Here is a 19,235-nt window from a genome sequence, read left to right as displayed (position 1 = left end):
GGCCAGGCAAAGGGTAAGACAGCATGAGTCACAGAGAGAGAGAGAGAGAGCGAGAGAGAGCGAGAGAGAGAGAGAAAGGAAAATGGAGAGAAACAGTGCTACCTGAGAATAAATGGAAACCCTTGTTCCCTTGAGTGCTAATTTGCATACACACACACACACACACACACACACACACACACACAGGTTGAATACTACAGACAGGGCAACATCTTCCGTAAACAAGAGATTAATAATAAAACGAGAATGACAGCATTCCACCTTAAAAAACAAAAACAAGGCAGAGTTACAACCACTGACTTCTAACTAAAATGTAAACACGTTTGTATGAACGCCTCTTTCAACACACACACACACACACATTGCAGAGATACACACACACACACACACACACACACACACACACACAATCACATAGATCAACAGTGTTCACAGAAACCACAAATACTACCTTAAATAACAACACTGCAAGGTGAATCCAACACACACCATCAGCAGTGCTCCCATGAGCTAACACACACCCTACAGTACAATATAAACACAAGACAGCGAGGGAAATTCAACACACACACACACGCTCTCACACAGCATATCTGCATGATAACACACACACACACACACACACACACACACACACATTCAAAGCGGTCGACACACACCCATATCAACGCAGTCCACCGCCACACACACATGTAAACACTTTCCCACCCCTCTCCGCTTCTCCCTCCACGCCTTTTCCCACCCACTCGAAACACATCACACTCTCGCCCACACACACACACACGCGCCCACACACACACACACACACACACACACACACACACACACACACTCTCCATCCATCCGATCTTCCTCTCCTCCTCTCCATCCATCCTTACCTTGCAGCAGGCTCTGGAGGTTGAGCTGCGCCTGCTGGTGCAGCTCCTCGACACACTCCGGCCTGCTCCACGAGCCGAACACGTTCACGCTCTGTTGCCATGGAGACCTGAAGTGGGCCGCGCCGCCGCCGCTGCTGCTGCTGCTGCCTCCTCCTCCGCCGCCACCGCTGCTGCTGTGGGTGCCGTCGCCGTGGCTGCTGCTGCTGCTGCCGCCGCGCCTGCCGCTCTCTGCCTCTAGACCGCTTGTGGCTGGAGGAAGAGGGAGGAAAGAGAGGAGAGGGCGGAGGGAAAAATGTTGAGAGGAAGTGATGGATGGAGGGAGAAAGAGGGGAGGCGCGAGGGGGGCAACAGAGGAGAGAGAGGGAGTGAAATAAGGAGGGAAATAAGATTATTTAGGGTGAAGTGGGAGGGAAAAGGAGGAGAAAAAATGGGAGGAAAAAAGGAAAAGAGAGGCATGAAAAGAAGGAGGAAGAGGGGGAAAGAAACAGATGAAGGTGGACGGGGGAGAGAGGAGATGAAAGAGGGAAAGGAGGAAAGGAAATGTGGATCAAATGAGAGGGACAAAAGAGATGAATAATTAGAGGAGGAAGATAGAGAGAAAAAAGAGAAGAAGAGAGGTACAGAAAGAGGCAGAGGAGGGATAGAGGAGGAGAAAAGAAGGGAGGGAGGGAGGAGAAAGAGAGACAGACAGAGGGAAAAATCACACGTAAATAAAAATGTATGAATTTGCATAACTAATACCCAGAGACGTAGATTACATAACGCAGTGTGTTGTCAGGGAGAACAAGGACTGAGGAAGGAAGGAGGGAAGGAGGGAGGGATAGAGGGTGAAAAAATGAAAGAGGGATTAGGGAGAAACCGAGGGAGGGATGGACAGGGAGAGAGGTAGAGAGGTAGAGAGCAGATTTGGACGGGAAACAGAGAGAGGGAGCGCTTAATTAGGAAGGAAGAGGAGTGGGAGGAAGATAGAGGGACGGTCACGGGAGGAGACGGAGAGGGAGGAGAGGGGGAGAAGGAGGGATTAGGGCATGGGAGGTATGAGAGAGACAAAAAGAGACAAAGAGGGATTGTGGCATTAGGGAGAGAAAGAGGAACAAGAGAGGGAGGAGGAGGGAAAGAGGGATGACATTTAAAGGGAGGAGAACGGAGGAACGAAGGCGGGAAGGAGAAGGAGTTTGTGTGATTTGAGTAAAGAAGTGTCACTGTCAAACCTCCGACACAAACAGACAATCAAAACAAATCACCCTGTGCCATCGCAAACGGCCATTCAGACGCCGACATGAATGAGGCGTCGCCTTGAATCACCGCTGATGAAATAATTTGACACATTCAGCAGCTGATAAAACATGACTCACAAACACAGGAAATCCCGAATGTGACAGCAGCCGCCGTCCAAACCGAGCAGATCTCACACACACACACACACACACACACACACACACACGCTGAAATCATCAGCATTATTAGTTGTGATGACAGTCACAGGTGAGGGAACAAAGTTAATGTTAATAATGGGCGATTTTGGCTAAAACACGTATTAGGGTTTAATAATGTAACCAGGCTTCTAAAGTTCACCCAGTAAAGCAGATTTAATTTTTTTTAAAAAGGCTTAATTGCATGTTCATTATCATTATCATCAGCTTCATCTTATTTTTCTTTCTTTGCACGAGCTAAAAAATGGAAGTTCGCCAACAAAACTCCAGCAAACCCACGGGTGACACGTGACATCAGCTCAGCTGCAGAAACAAACAGCAAGCGCAGCGCTGTCTGTCACGATAACGACTCTTTAACATTCAGTGCCACATTAAAAATATCATTCCTAAAAAATTTAAGTTTGGTAAAAGAGAAAACACATCACACCACATAGTGCTTCGCATACAGCGCCCTCTACGTAAAGTATCCTGGTTATGCGTTGCACCTGGATTTGCCTTTTCCAGCGTTTTCTGATCATTCTCTTCCAGTGATCGTGACGGCGCTGCCGAGTCGAGTGACGCAGACGTTTAAAACTGCAATTATAATCACGATCAACAGACTGAGGTGAAGGGAACGTAATGAAGAGAATAAATTGTTTGTCGGAACCAGTGATGAGATGGAGAAGCTAAAACTGGGCAGAGCTGTAAAAGCAGAGTTCGTGATCAACTGTGGCGATGACTCAGCTGAGATGTTGAAATATCAAAATACCGCCACGCAGATTTTCAGAAACCACATATATGTTTTGATCTTGAATAACCAGCTTTCCCTGCGGTCCGTGTGAACGTCTGACCCCAAATAAACCATGAAATACTCAATAATGACTTTCTGTTTTGTGCTCTAAGCAACATTCATACGCGAATGTACAAGTAAAATATTTCTAAAAACATATCATTAAAAAACTTGGAGCAAAGCAGATCATAACAACCTCTGCAGCTTATTTACTTCTTAAGAAAATGAGATTTAAAACATCAGTTTTCCAGAAGACTGGAACAAACCAAAGTAGCTGGGTCATTCATTTTTTTCCATCAGTTTTTCTTTTTAAATGATCTTCACAGAAAACCGGAGACAAAAATACAGTCAGGGCGATATGCCCTTTGGTTGAGACAGTTTGTCCTGTGACAGAAATGTCAAATTCCTGCTCCAGAAGCACCAACCAGCGCCTCGACTAAACAACATGTGTGTGGGAAGCATCTCCAGAAAATATTCCTCGATTTGAGCGGTTCAAATGTAAAAGAAACACCGGGTCCCCTGCAGACGGACGTACAGTCAGTCTCTTCTGCAAGCCAATCCACCCGCACTATCACGTCTGGTTTGTTCTGGAGCAGCCGGTCTCCTCTCACAGAGAAAACCCACCGTACTGTATGGAATCTCAATTTCACCCTCCCAGCTACCGGCTTCATCTTCCTAAGCTGCTTTCACACAATCGACTCCCACCAGAGAGAGCTACTGTTTATGATACAGAAGTGCACGTCAGTTAGCATCAGCTGCAGAGAGGAGAACTAAGGCGATCATGCATGATTTATAACGTACTGTAGAATAGACATACAGTATAATCTCACCATGGAGCCTGTGCTATTTTACTGTTTTTTACATTCATTTTAAATACGTCTACCTCTCTTTCATTTGACATTGTTTCTCTATGAAGCTAGGCTGTGTTTACTGGATGCACACAATGTGTGGTGGGTGTTGCTGCGAGCTAAATATCCCATTAGGGAACTTGAGTTTGAAGTGCAGGCTCACCCGGCAGATTATAATCCTTTTTTCTCATTTTTCAGGCTGCAGTATTTGAAGCAGGGAAACAAACTTTTGCACAAACGCACCTACTGCACTGCATGTGTTGAGAGTATCTCTTTATGCAAAATATAAGGTCAAAAATAACTTTTAGGTGTTATTAGCATTTAAAAATATACTGACATATATTAAAAAATATATATTATAGGTAGAAAATTAAGGAAATTATGGTATCTTAAAACCTACATCTTAAACTGTCCCCTAATTAGACCACGGACCCTCATCTGATTACGAGTTTTGCTTTTAGATGTTTTAAGTGTTTGAAACACATGACCAAAATAGTCTTACATTCTGTCATTGCGTTACTTATGGATAGAATTCAAATAAATTGACAATAAATTATTATTATAAATAATCCTTTTGCTGGGGGCCGCCTGGAACTCCCTGCAGGACCCCTGGTGGTCCCCGGACCTCACTTTGAGAACCCCTGCTTTAAGGAGCTGACCTGTGTTGAATACCATGTAGTTAGATTTCATCACATATTGTGTTTAAGATCATAAAAGTCACTGTTTTTCAAAGGCACTCAAACTGGAGAAACAAGTTGTAACATTTTAAATATACAGTTCATGGAGAACATGGAGGAACAAGAAGCCACAGACAGATGTTGTGTTACAGATGATGTGGGGTTGTGTGCTATTTTCAAAATGCTGGCTTCCTTTTCTCATTGTTTACAATAAAAAAAGAAAAGAAAAAGATGCACTCTCAGGATCGCTCAGAGCGGAGTAAGTAAGCAAAGAACTGGAAAAGAATAAGATGTTCCAGCCGTAGTGAAAGAAAAGCACTTCCTGTTTCCTACAGCGACATAAAAACAGTGTTAGCTGATAATGTGGTCCGCTCACCAGGACAGTCACTGGAAGTTATTTTAAGATGGACAAATTTTTTTTTACAGTAAACAGTGTAACAGTGTAATTGTCTTAGATGGATCTTTAAAACCAATTAATGCCATTTAACTCATATGTGATTTTGGCTACTAAGCTAAAGCTGACAACCAAGTGTGAACGGTGGCAACAAAACCACAGTGAAAAACATCTTGAAAGGTGTTAAGTAACTTGTTCAACAACTCTAGATACATGTTTGCAAACTAAAAAGGTTCGTTTAAAGTTATACTTAAAGATATATCTTTATGACTTTTGTGCTTTTGTGTGTCAGTTATCAAAACATGTCGTACCATGGATTGGAGGACAATTAGCTACTGTAGCTTCACAGCTGCTAAATCACACGCTGAGTATTTGAACACGTGGGACTTTAAAAAAAGTTAAATATATGATCTAGTGTGGGTGAGAGTTAGGTAATACGTGCTAAAGTCACACAAGCCTCAGGAGTTTCTGTAAATGTGGCACAAATTACTGTAAATGCACCATCCAGAGAGACATAGACGGAGAGAGAGAGAGAGAGAGAGAGAGAGAGAGAGAGAGAGGGAGAGAGCGGTAACTGAGTTGCTATAAAACCTCGGAGACATCACTGCTACTGCGACTGTGTGCTAAGTATTATTCACTGTTCTCGCTGCACATCAACACAGCGAGGAGTCGGCATCAAGCCTCGACGGATTCGGGTTCGTACGCACATCGCACACCACCACTGGAACCAGCAGTGATTGTCGTAAAAGCCGGATGTTTAACGGGACCACAGAAAGTGAAATGACGGTCCGTTGTTCGCTGTATAACTCTACCTCGGCAGTGAGCTTCTCCTCATCATCTGCCGTGACAGCTACAAGACATCAGAAGAAGACGACCTGTCACCTGATTTCAAGACCATAAAAGACACCGCCTGACATACGACCAACAAAGGAACACAACTTGTCACCTCATGAGAGGAAAAATACAGTGGCCATGACCTGTGTCAAGAAACGTGCTTTTCACTGATGCGGTTACTACTCCACCTGGAAAATATTAATTACATTTTGTTGAGTGATTCAAAAAGGTTTTGCTCTGCTGGCTAGCTAACATTTGCTAGCTAGATGTGTAGCAAGCGTGTTATCTACTGTTGTACCTTTTAAGAAAACACTAGAAACATAAACAGTACTCAAAGAAACTAAAGATTTAGCTGCGTTCATGTCGAGATACTGACAGTGAAACACTTATACGATGAATTCAGTTAATTTCACAGGAGTTTTGCTGTTTGTATCTGATTTCACTTGATAATAAACTGCTAAAAAGACAAGCTAACCGAGGCTGTTTCTAATGTGGCTACGACATTAGCACTAGAGCTAACCACCATGGAATAATGCGTTCATGAACTCTCCCGAAAGTTGGAAAAAGCTTTTTTTTTTCTGTTCTTCCCATTTTGCAAACATTGTGTGAATGTAGCATGAGTGCTAGCAGTCTGAAGCTAAGAAATTTTAAGCTAGCATGCAGACACCAGCCATGTTAAAACGACAGCACACATCGCTGTGTTAATTACTTCATTTATTTCTTATATTAAGTTACCATGGAAACGCAGTGATAGTACCAAAACAATGGATTTGGTGGACAAATTATCTTTATTTCAAATGCTCTGTAAATTAGCTAGACCTATACTGTATGCTAACCCAAGGCAGTGCCACTGTCAGCTGTAAAGTCAGAGCATCAGTCACTAGACTGTGGGGCAAAATAATAGAGACAATACAAAATTACTACCAGGCTAGAGCTGTTTGATGAGGGTTTAAATTCAATAAACGTACCTCCAGAGGGAACTGAACCCATAAACCTGGCACCCGCATTAGCATAATTTAAATAGGTCTTACCAACAAACAGCCACAGGGGACTATTTACCAAGATTAATCTCAAATCTTAGTTTTGAGTGAAAAAATATTGTGTTTTCTCTGTTTCCAAGATTATATTTTCTATCTTAAGAAAACACAAAAAAAAAAACGATAATTACGACGCTTAATAGATAGACTGCTAAAAATATAACTTTGTATTGAGGAGAGCAGGGAACAGAAATAATATAGTTTTGGTTGTTTTTTCATCGTCTGCATCTGAGGACGAGTCTCATGCCAGCAGGCCTCCAAACCTGATGGCACAGACTGTTTTGGCGGGTGAAGATGAGCGAGAGAGGAGTCTTCTGGGAAACGCGTTTCCTTTGCGGTTAACAATTAATTCTTGATTAAAAGTTGAGCGGGAGTCATTCACACACACACACACACACACACACAGGCTCACACAGAGCACATTCAGTCCTCCTCAGTGGAGATGTCACTCTTTTTCCTTCCTCCCTTATGTAACCACGGTGACATGAAAAGGAAAGAAGATGGAGGGATTGGATGGAGGAGAGACACAAGCCTGTGGGCATCACTGGGCTGATTTGGGGGGGAGAAACTCAATCTCCACAGTCCTTTTGAGGAAAGGGAAAAGATGGTTCTGGACAGAAATGCACTCCACTGACAGGATGGTTCGTAGAAGAAAGTGTGAACATTGAGCTGAATATCTACATGCTCATCAAAAAGTGTGGAAGAAAGAAAACGCTGACTATTTTTATTAAAAAAGTAAACTTTCTGTATATTTAAAAAGATCAGTGAAAAGCAGTTAAAAGAAATCTAGGGGCAAATATCAGATTATGAAAATACAATCTAAAACAATCTCCTACTTTTTACATTTTTTGTGGAAATTGGTTAAAAAATAAAAAAAGGTTCACATCCACAGCTGTTTTACAAAGTCTGTCCATTTTACCACATTAGGAGTGACTGCTTATATCTAGCTACTTCCAGGTAGCTAGTCAATTAGCCGACCAAATTGCAATAAGAGATGTTTTGAATGCAGCTTTTTAAAGAGTCAAAATCGTCTCACAATTCATTAAAGTCCAGTAAACTGTTTTAATTTATCATCATTTATCAATCATTAGTGGTGTGGGTGACTGAGAAAGAGACTAAGGAAAACAGAGAGGTGAGAGAATCACCCAGCGTTATTACTTCAAGCTGACACACAGAAAACACCAGAGTGATATTTTCACTGCGCCCACACACACACACACACACACACACACACCTTCACGAACCGCTCTATCTCCAAGACATTCAGGCGTGAAAAGGTTTGACAGTCTGTACTGTATTTGTGTCCATACAACAGTCTCACAGAAAAATGAAAATGCAGAAAATAGCCCCAAAAAAAAAAAAGTTTCGCAATCCACCCACACTCTACACACTGATACACACACATTCACAACGAGACAGATGCATTAGCGAGGTGTCGTGCAAAGTTATTCTTCTCTCAGGCCTATCACTAATTCATTCCCGTCGGTGTGCGTTGGAGTGTCAGCAGGGACGACACAGATTTAGACAAGCTGTTATCACTGGACACACACACACACAAACACACACACACACACACACACACACACACACACACGTACGGATGAATGGGTAAGCACAAGTTATCCATCGCTCATATTTTATCATTTTATCGCCCACACACTGGCACGGATTTTGTGTATGCATGATAAAATACATCTATGTATCTTTCACACACTCCTGAGGAAATGTAGTGCGGTTGATAGGCCTGGCCTTGTGTTATACACCAAGTGACCTGTGTGTGTGTGTGTGTGTGTCAGTGAGTGTGTGTGTGTGTGTGCATGTAATTGTGAATGACAGGCTTATGAGCGACTGTTAGCATTAGCTTGGTGCTCTGCAGACTCGTTTATGTCCGTCTTAAATAACACTGTCAATGCACGGTGAAAGGGCTGGCTAAAACATTGTGCATGTGCGTGTGTGTGTGTGTGTATATGTGTGTGTGTGTGTCTTTCTCCCAGTTAATAAAAGCCGTGCAGTAAACCAGATTTACCGTCCACACTGAGACCCAAAACCGAACGTTAGCCATGCTTCTGGGTGTCGTTATCGAAATGAGGCAGGCTTCTCTGAGCGGCGGCATTATCCATACCGACCTTTGTTGTGACTCAGTCGTAACAACAAAGGTCAGCGTAGATGATATAACTGACCTCTGAGTCTCTTTCCTATCAAAGTAATAATGCACCACAAGCAATACAGAAAACACCTGCTGAAAAGCAATCCTACAGGTTTAAGTGTTGCTGCGTATTGAACCTTAGGAACAGATGAAGAGATGATGATGCTGAAATTGCAATGCTTCTTCTGGGCTGGTAAACACCTGTTACTGCTAATGTTAGCAACGTAGCAATAGCAAAACATACTAAAGTATTTTTACACTGAGATCACATGTAAGACTTGGTGTTTCTTCACATATTTACTGGTGTTTTAGGTTTAGTTTGGTCAAATATTGTGGATATATTTGTCTTGTTAACTTTTCCTCTCCTGCATTTCTTCCTAGGAGAAAGTAATTAACCATCTAATCAACTTGCATGAGTTTGTTACAGATTGCATGTTAATACCAGGTGTAAAGATTTACCTTCATTTGAAAATTACTGTGAAACATTCGACCCTTTCTCCACTACTCTATTACTTCTAAGTTTCTATAAAAGTTTTGGTTATTTTTTTGTTGCGTCAGTGTTTTGTGCAAGGTTGACATTTTAGTCTTTACACTGGCTGTTCGCCGTCTTTCTGCCTCGGTGGGTAGATTTTTAGTTTAGAGCAAACTCCTCGGTCTTATTCAGTATCTTTGGCACTTTAAAGAGCTGGCTCCTGCTAATCACTCACAGACACCTACGGTGGCCCACAAGGGACAATCACAATCATGTACCACTCTTTGACAAAATTCAGATAACCTAGAGCGAAATAAAAAACATGGGTTCTCCCGATCATAACGGCCACTTTTATCGTCTCATTTTTAATTTCATGGGTTCCAGTAAATTTTCCCCTCGAGTGTTCATTAACTTTTAACCATGCAGGCAGTTTAGGACATTGCTTAATGAAATATGGAGTCCCAGCCGTGGTCGACGACGATATCTGAGATTTTTTAAGGAAGCTTTGGGAAAACAAGATGAAGGCTGTTAATTAATGTGCCCACTGGCCCGAACACTGCCGTCAACGTTCTCTCATAACGAGTCAGATTCTGTCTAAGTGGCTAAATTGAGTGTGTGTGTGTTAATGTGTTCCCATGTTACACATCTGATTCACTCAGGATATTCTGTGTGCATGTGCGTTCATGGGCGTGCATGCATGTGCGGCCTCCGACTGCTGCAGCCTGTGGTTTCATCACGGCTCAGTGCTGCCCTCTGCAGGAGAAGCCGGTGCAAAGCACGGACAACGGCAGCAAGGAAACCACAGAGTATTTATGAGTTTCTGTGAAGAGGCAGTAAAAGTTTTATTAAATTATATTCCTGTTTCTGTTCCTAGTCTTACAGTTCCTGAGCCAAAGAACCATCAGAGTCAAAACTAAACTCACAACTGAAGCGTTGAAAAATCCCAAATGTATTTCTAATGGAATTTCATGTTTATGCCAATATCACGTACAGTACTCTCATTTCTTTAAATCCAGGGCTTTGTTCACTTCTTAAGGCAATAATTACAAACACACGGCGCAGTGACACTCACACACTCAAGACCTTTTGAAGGAGCTGTGACTCAGTACCAGATGTTTCCAATGATTGACATTAAGCTGCACATTCACAAACAGACAAATATACAATCACATAGTTACTGCTGCATCTACTTCAGTAATAACCACAGCACATGCTGCCGAAAATACAAATTAACATCATCTTTTATGAGCTTTGTCTAATTGAAATTAGAGCTGGAAGTATAAGTCAATTAATGGAATCTGCAACTATTCTGATAACTGATTAGTTGTTTGTAATTATGAAGCAACAATGTAAAAAACATCAGCAGCTCCAGCATCTAAAATGTGAATATTCGCTTGTTTTCATCGTCATTCTCTGATACTGAACTGAATATCTTTGGATTTTGGACTATTGATCAGACGAAACAAGCAATTTCAGATATTTTATAGACCAAATACTAACTATTCAACAATTGTCCTACTTTGAATTACTGTAAACCGAAGTGACAAAACAAGAAGCTGGTGAAAGAACCTCAAGCTGAACTTACTGTATGTAGAAATAGAAAAGTCCTCGCACTAAAAATAACATGCACGCTATATTAAGAGCATTGGGAATTAAAAACATTAACATAATCAAATAAGGCTGCTGATATATTCAGTTCTTTCTATTGCTGAAAAAACAAACCCACTGTCCTGCTGAGAGCACTAAAAATGTGGGTTAATACGCTGCAGAAAATAGTCCCCCGACAAATGCACTATTTTGTCTGAGTCATGTTTGTTCGAAACTGCAGCGCCCAACTGTTTTAGCCTTTTAAAAAAACAAGATAAAACTAGAGCTTTACGAGTTGTTTTTAAAGATTTATACCTCAGCAGGAGCCGATGTATTAAGGGCCATAAAAACATTTGACAGGATTTATTGCCATTAAGAAAAATGTAGAGTAACATCATCTTATCCTTTAATCTGTCAATGTTCAGAGAAGAGTGCATCAAAAATTTACACAGCAAACAACAAGTGTAAACAGCGTAATATATCATCATATATTACATCTAGATCAATAAGTGTTTTCTTATTAAATGGCACCATTTGTGTGTTATTACATTAACCGTGAATGTCACCAAATATAAAGCAACGCCTGAAGAAAGTCTGACAATCACAGATCATCAGCTTGAGGCAAAAAGAGAACAATTCTCTATCAAACACCTTCAGATGCTTTAATTGTAAATAATTTATGACTTTTTACCCTGATAAATATTTTGAGAGACGGTTTATTAAACATTGGCAATCGAAGACAAACGCAATCACAGAAACACAGCTCCTAAATCAACAGACGTACACACTCACTGAGAGGGTGTGTGTTCCTCAGCACTGAGACCTGGCTGTCTGCAGTGATTAGACCCTGGAAGTAATTTACAGTGACATGAGCCACAATTCATCCTCGCCCTCCCTCCTTTCACTCGTTTATCCTCCTTCTCCGTCTTTCTCTAAATCACTTTCCCCTCTTCCCTCCTCTCTCTTTTTTTTCCGTGGTTCGCTTGATATCATCCGTTGTTCCCTAAATCACGCGGCGTTCCTCCTTTTCCACTTCGCCCTTTCCTCACTCCGTCATTTCCTTCCCTTCTCTTCTGTTCTATCACTCGCTCAGAGCACTTTCCCTCCTCGCCCTCTTTTCTTCTTGTCATCGTCATATCTTTCATTACACACACACACGCGCACACACACACACACATACACACACAAACAGACACACAAGATGAAGCAAGAGGGTGGAATAATGAAATTGACTGTAATGAGGAAGTGTGTGTGTTTCATGTGTGTTTATGAATGTGTGTGTGTGTGTGTGTGTGTGTGTGTGTGTGTGTGTGTGTGTAATCACAGGACTAATCCACCTGGCTCAGCCAACATGGTGAATAAGCTCGACTGAAGTGTGCACAAACAAAACAGTCGGCACACTAAATGCCCATTTTGTGTGTGTCTGTGTGTGTGTGCGCTTTGTGCATCCTTCAGTATTATAGTAAGTGTGTGTGTGTGTGTGTGTGCGTGTGTGTGTGTGTGTGTGCGTGTGTGTGTGTGTATGCAAATGTCCCATCCCAAGAAGACACATTACTCATATATGGATTTCATCCTCTCCGCAGGGTAAGTGTGTACTCATGTGTGTGTGTGTGTGTGTGTGTGTGTGTGTGTGTGTGTGCGTGTCAGTCGGGGCCTAATTGAAGACCTGGATGCGTTCAGCCATGTTTGCTAACAGGAACAAAGCTCCAATTTTATGCTAATTACTGACGCAGAGATTTGCGTCACTTTGATTGCGATGGTTAGTCGGACAAGGAGATAGTTAACATGACTCACTAGTGGGCAGGCACACACACACACACACACACACACACACACACACACACACACACATGGTGGCATGAGCAGGGATTGCTAAGCATTTCCGTGATTGTATTCAACACATGCAACTACATGTCACGTGTGTGTGTGTGTGTGTGTGTGTGTGTCTTTTGAATAATAATTTTATTCTAACATGTGAAAAACATTCATGCGGAGAAAATACACCAAACATTCAGTGTTTCATAAGAAATGCTTTCCTTTGGGGGGGGGGCCACTTAGACCACCACTGGGCCGAACACTCTCCACTAAAACCACATTTAATGAAGTGAAGTTCTGTCAGTTTCTGCAGGTTTCCACAGCAGGGTGATCGTTTCCAGGGTAATAATCATTTGAATAAGAAAAAAGAAAAAAGAGTTTATATTAAACATAATGGAGCCGCTCACTGAGTCAAAACGGTGCAGATGAAACGACCAGGATTTAAACAACGGCTGATATCAACACCCGCCTCTCCGTCGCACCGACAGTCTCCACAACTACAACATTAACCTTAAATGATTTACAGAGGGAAGCGTCCAGCTGATCAATATCAAACTTTAAAGTCATCGCAGACTTTGGGCGAAGGGGTTGATTTTCAAAACGAAACACTTCCCGCTGCGGTTTGTGAACCTACGGTCTCATACTGCTTTCTTTCCTGTCCAACATTTCCACGTGCAGCTCTTATTGATCAGCGCTTCATATAAAACTGGAAAATGCTTTTAAAACAAAAACAAATCAGAAAAGGCAGAGAGCTATTTATTTTTCATGAAGACTCCTAATGTAAGATATATATTTATAACATTTCCTCAGCGGGTGTCAGCAGGACTCTGAATCCCTGCAGATGCACAGACAGCTGTTGCAGGTTAGAGGACATGCAAATTTCAAATCTGAGTCACGCTCCATCCTGAACTCGACAAGCACCGCTCCCTTGAGCAAGGCATTTAAGGCATGAGGGGACATATTTAATAGATGCAGTTGCACTCAGCTGCCCCCCAGGAGTGAAGAAGTGCAGCTATATAAATGCAAAGCAGGCCTGCTGTGTATTCCACATATGCATAAATAACACTTTAAATACAGGCTGTTACAGTAAACAAATCCAGATTGGTTAAATCTGCTGACATGCCAGGAATATGCTGCGGAATATCTAATAGCCAATGATCTAATATGAATTACTGCCAATGAATGAGTCATAATCATTCAAAAAAAATAAAAAAAAACACTGCAAAGCTTCAATCAGCTGTGAGATCCATCCCTGAAAGAGGAAGACAGGCAGGATTCCTAATCTTTGATGTCATTGGCTTTCTGCAGCCGCACCGCTGGCTGCGCACGAGCATCTGACTGTGTGTTATTCGAGCTTCCCGACCCAAATATGAGCTTTATCTTAATTTGTAGCTCGTCTGCGAAACTACGAAATCCCTCCAGATCCCCTTAAAACTCTCCTTCAGTGATAATCTCTCATCATTTAAGTCAAAATGAGGTCAGCAGCAGCAGCAGCAGCAGCAGCAGACGACTCTCAGACACTTCGAGGGCGTGTAAACTGTTTAAAGGTGCTGCGTGGAATAGTTTACAACAACACATCGGTGACTCGTTCACGCCGAGGCAGCCGCATGAATGAGACGATCACAAACGAACGTTTTTTAGAGAATCAGGGTCTGATATTGGAGGGAAATCTGATGGATTGATTTACGGCACAAAAACCTTTTAATTACAGACTTTAATTATATATATAATTAACCATAATTGATAGTTTGCTACATGCAGTTATTCTGTGTTAGGTCAGTGGACAGGATGACACGGTCATCTCTTTAAAGGGGTAGTTCATGTTTTTTGACGTGGGGTTATGTGAGGTCGTCACATATAGTCGGTACATAACCTGAAATAGTTAGGAGATCCGATTCGGTCAAAAGTTCAATTCAAGTTCATTTTGTTTTTCATTTCATTTCATTCTTTTCCGCTTGAATTGTTGTATTTTTTCTGTCTGTTTGAGTCGTCGTTAAGCAGCTACTCCTGCCAGATGTGACATCAGTGCTTCTGCTTTTACCCTTTATCCCGACATGAAATGTTGTATTTCTGTCGTACATGTAGAAACTGAAGTTTAGAGATTTTACATGCTGCTCTTCAGTCTTCAGCCTCGCTCTCGCTCTCGCTCTCGGCCCACGCTGTGACTTTAACACACTCTACTAACTCAGGTTCAGATTCTGATGATGGACTACGTGTCACTTTTCTGACTGCAGCTGTAAATTCAGACGCCCAGCACACTGCGCACACACACACACACACACACACAGAGTCACTGATTATTTATCACAGTGATTGATAACACACACACACACACACACACACACACACACACACACACACACACACACACACACTGTAGATATCACTGAGCAGGACCTACAAGGCTGATTCAGCTGCTTCTGCCAGAGGTCAGGAAGTTTGTGTGTGTGTGAGAGAGACAGTGTGTGTGTGTGTGTGTGTGAGAGAGACAGTGTGTGTGCGTGTGTGTGTGTGTGTGAATGCGTGCGCACGTGAGAAACAGGAGAGTTTGTATATCTGTATGTGTCCCTTCTCTCGCCCCAGAGGAAAAGACTGCAGCAAACAGACAGGAAGTGATGTTACAGGTTGTACAAGGTCGATGGTAAACACACACACACACATACACACACACACACACACACAGTCTTTTCTCTGCCAAGGTCCCTCTCCATGACCTTTTGACCCCATCAGTGGTGGTCAGTGCACACTCGTCCTCCTGTAGTTCATCAATCTTCCTCGATCACTTTCTGACACACACACACACACACACACACACACACACACACATACACACACACACACATTGACCCTGTAGCAAATACACATGCTCTGCTGCTGTATACACTGGAACACAGATGGTCCAAGGTGTACTGTACACACACACACACACACACACACGCACACACACATACATACATACACACACACACACACTCAGAACAGCTGTCAACACTAATCTGAGCGGGAAAAACATCTGCAAAATTACCTCTGCTACACAAACTTTCAAAATAAAACTTTAAAAAGACAACGAGACTGAGGAGTTGGACAACAGCAGTTCACAGTAAATCCTGTTTCCCACTGAGCCTGTTCCTCCTAAATGCGAACAAGACGCAACAAGGGAACACACACACACACACACACACACACACACACACACACACACAACGCGGCAGACACTCTCAGCAGCCTGCCAAGCCATACGTGCGGAGCGTGTCTGCCGCTTCTTTAACACGCCGCCGCCACGATACACGATGTCGCTTTAAGATTTTATGCCGAACAACACTTGTGGTGCTTTAAATATTTTATGCTGAAAAACTGTAGCAACCGGCAGGCGGGGACTAGTCACGGCGCTTTAACGGGAAGAGACATGAGGTGCTTTTATTTTGGCCTTCCGCCACGCAACAAACCGTAATCTTGTTCCTGCTGCAATATTTAATTTTTTTTTGCAAAACACTCGCATTTCAAATCCTCTTGTTGTGTCGCACTCAGAGGTGTGATTACAGCAGCGGTTTGTTTTCCCTCCCAGAACAATGGCGGTGGTGTTTACACTGCAGGCACTCTCCTGTTTAGTCGGAGTTTTTGGGGCTTTTGATAAACTTCCCACCAGGTCGCAGATGAGCTGATTTTTGTTTCCAGCCGCGGCAAACAGCTGGATTACAGATGTGGTCACCTATAACCCTCTGTGACAAGAGATAGGGACAACAAGGAGTCACTGTTTCAGAAACTTTAAAGCTGCACCAACACGTATTTATATATTAACAATGGGTGATATGAAATGCGTCATGTGAGAGGGAGTCGCTGATCTCCCAACCCTGCAGCTCTTTGGAGCGTTTTAGCATCTTGTAGCTCGTTGTCTTGGTGACCTGCAATTTTGCTGTTTTTGTTTAGTCTCACATCCTCGTAAACTATTATTGTTTCGGGCCGCAGCAGGCAGCTCAGATAAACCCACCTGTTCAGCACCAAACCGCACCACACACACAAAGTTAGCAACTAGCCGGTGAACACAGCTGAGCATTTAGCAGCTAAAGAGCCACATGTTCATACACAGATAAAAAGAGAGCGACTATTGGACTAACATTCATCAGGTGGAGAGAAACACGACTTCACACGACGGCTCATGTTGTTCCAACCGTTTGCTAACACATTTAATAATAATACATGTCTCTGACTTCTTCTGGGTACGCCATACACTGATGTCACATGGTGATATTTCTGGCATATATACTGTAGTTATCAATGAAATTGTTTTGATAATGACAATAATTTAGTTGCTTCTGGAGCTCCAGATCCAGAGCTGCACTTCCTGTCTGGCCCACTTTGACAGTTTGGCATCTGTCAGAACGGACTACAATCCCCAAGAGGAACCTTATCACCAGCTGCCAGACCCTCAGATTTGTTTTGGCACCACTTCCTGTAGTTCCAGTCCGCTTTGATAGAGGTAACCTCGTCTCACAGCAAAAACTACAAGCCCCACTGGCACCAGACGTCCGATACAAGCTCCCACTGTGACTCACATCCCTCAACGCCGCTCATGAAGAATGTGTGTTCTCTTTTTCATCCTGCCTCACATTCAGGCTGATTCCCACACTGTGTCAGTGCATGTGCGTGTCCGGTGCTCTCGGTGGGTTTGATGTTGCACAGACCACCTCCCACGACACCAGCGTACACCGACGTGCACGCACACAAACACTGTGGCTCTAGAGGGTCGCGCTCTCCCGGTCAGATTACTTCCAGGAGCCATTGTCTCAGAGGAGAATTTAACAGGAAACAGAACACTATCTATTTCCTGTTCCCTTCCTGTTCACCAGACAGACACGTCTAATAAACCCAAAGAGGGCAGACGAAACCTGCTGCCCTGCAATGATCTGCAACCAGGCTTCCACATGTCCGGTCTTTATGCTAAGCTAGGCTAATCACGGCTAGCTCTGGCTTCATATTTAGCGTGCAGACATTTACACATCCCAGTGCAAAAGCAAATGTCTGCTGCTTAATCGATGACAAAACAAATATTGAAAAAGTGACTTGAGGAGGAAGAGACTGTTAAGAGTGTAGGTGTGATTGGTTTAAGCAAGAAGAAACACACACACACACACACACACACACACACACACACACACACGCAGACGCAACCTGATAAGGAGCCAAAATGCTCTGGGGAAAGTCACTCGCAGGTCAAAGCCATCATTTACACGCTCATTTAATTTAGATTCACCAACCCACACACACACACACACACACACAGACATACACAGAGCCCGGTATGTAAACATTACAGGCAAGTCACCAGAAACGTAGCCCACAACTACCAGCCTCACAGGGACGGGGGGGGGGGGGTGGAAGGTTGGACTTTTCTACCTGCCACAGTAAATGTATGACCCCCCGCTCACGGTCCACCTCGTTATCTTTGGAACAAATCACCCTCTCTTTCTTTCTATTGTTTCGTCTCTACCACCTTCGTCCCTCCACTCCATCACTCTTTTTCCCGCTCTGCGTCAGAGGACTGCAGAGCAGGTGCTGAACTGAATCAACACCCAGACTCTTCGCTATCGCACAACTTTTAGTACAATTTTTTGGAAGCAAGCAACTGACCTCCAGCAAGAAAATTAAATAAGTAAAATCATGACAAGCAGGTTTTCGGTCCTGTCTCATTCCATCCATCCACTCCTCCCACTTCTTCTTCTCCTTCTTTTATTCCACCTCCCTTCTCCCCGGCCGCCTCGCGCCTCAGACTCACACCCGTCATTCTATCCATCAGCGGGCCGATCCGGCACATGGAGGCGCCGCTGCATTTAGCAGCTCATCTGCATAAAAATTCGATGAAACTCGACTTCTTTCCCTTTCTCTATCATATTAAACTGGGCAGCAGAGGGAGAGGGCGAGAGACATAGAGGCAGAATGAGTGAGAGAGAGAGTGTGAGACAACAAGATGTATGCATATGTGTGAGTGTACGTCGCTGATGAATAACTATGTGAAATACTGTATGTATGTGTGCTGTGAGCATGTGACTGTGTGTGTGTGTGTGTGTGTGTATGTGTCATTTTTCCATAGTGGAGTGTAAAATGGTGGAAAGCAGAGCCTCAGCTGTGTGTGTGTGTGTGTGTGTGTGTGTATTGGATATTACAATAATTGCTCTATTGGAAACCATTGTAGCTGAGCACAAAACCACAATGTGACCAAGCCAGAGTCAAAATGCACTTTCAGCAACATGGTCAAACCAATACATATGTGTGTGTGTGTGTGTGTGTGTGTGTGTGTGTGTGTGTGTGTGTGTGTGAGGCATAGAGCAAGAAACATACACCCACGAA

The 19,235-nt window shown here is 43.0% G+C and overlaps 1 protein-coding gene across 1 annotated transcript in view; it reads right to left on the bottom strand.

Moving 5' to 3' along the window:
• The window catches only part of nhsl2 (NHS-like 2), a 127,031-nt gene that overhangs the window by 37,999 nt on the left and 69,797 nt on the right, over positions 1–19,235 (bottom strand). The window contains exon 2 of the mRNA XM_087178347.1: positions 879–1,127. Coding sequence (XP_087034473.1) covers positions 879–1,127 — 249 coding nt within the window. The remainder of the gene's footprint in view (positions 1–878; positions 1,128–19,235) is intronic.

Source organism: Seriola lalandi, unplaced genomic scaffold, assembly GCF_002814215.2.
Source record: "Seriola lalandi dorsalis isolate HSWRI2012SDOR001 ecotype SW California unplaced genomic scaffold, Sedor1 jcf7180002054684, whole genome shotgun sequence".
NCBI lineage: Eukaryota > Metazoa > Chordata > Actinopteri > Carangiformes > Carangidae > Seriola > Seriola lalandi.
The sequence above is the reverse complement of the archived record's forward strand: the minus strand, read 5'-3'. Positions and strand labels throughout refer to the sequence as shown.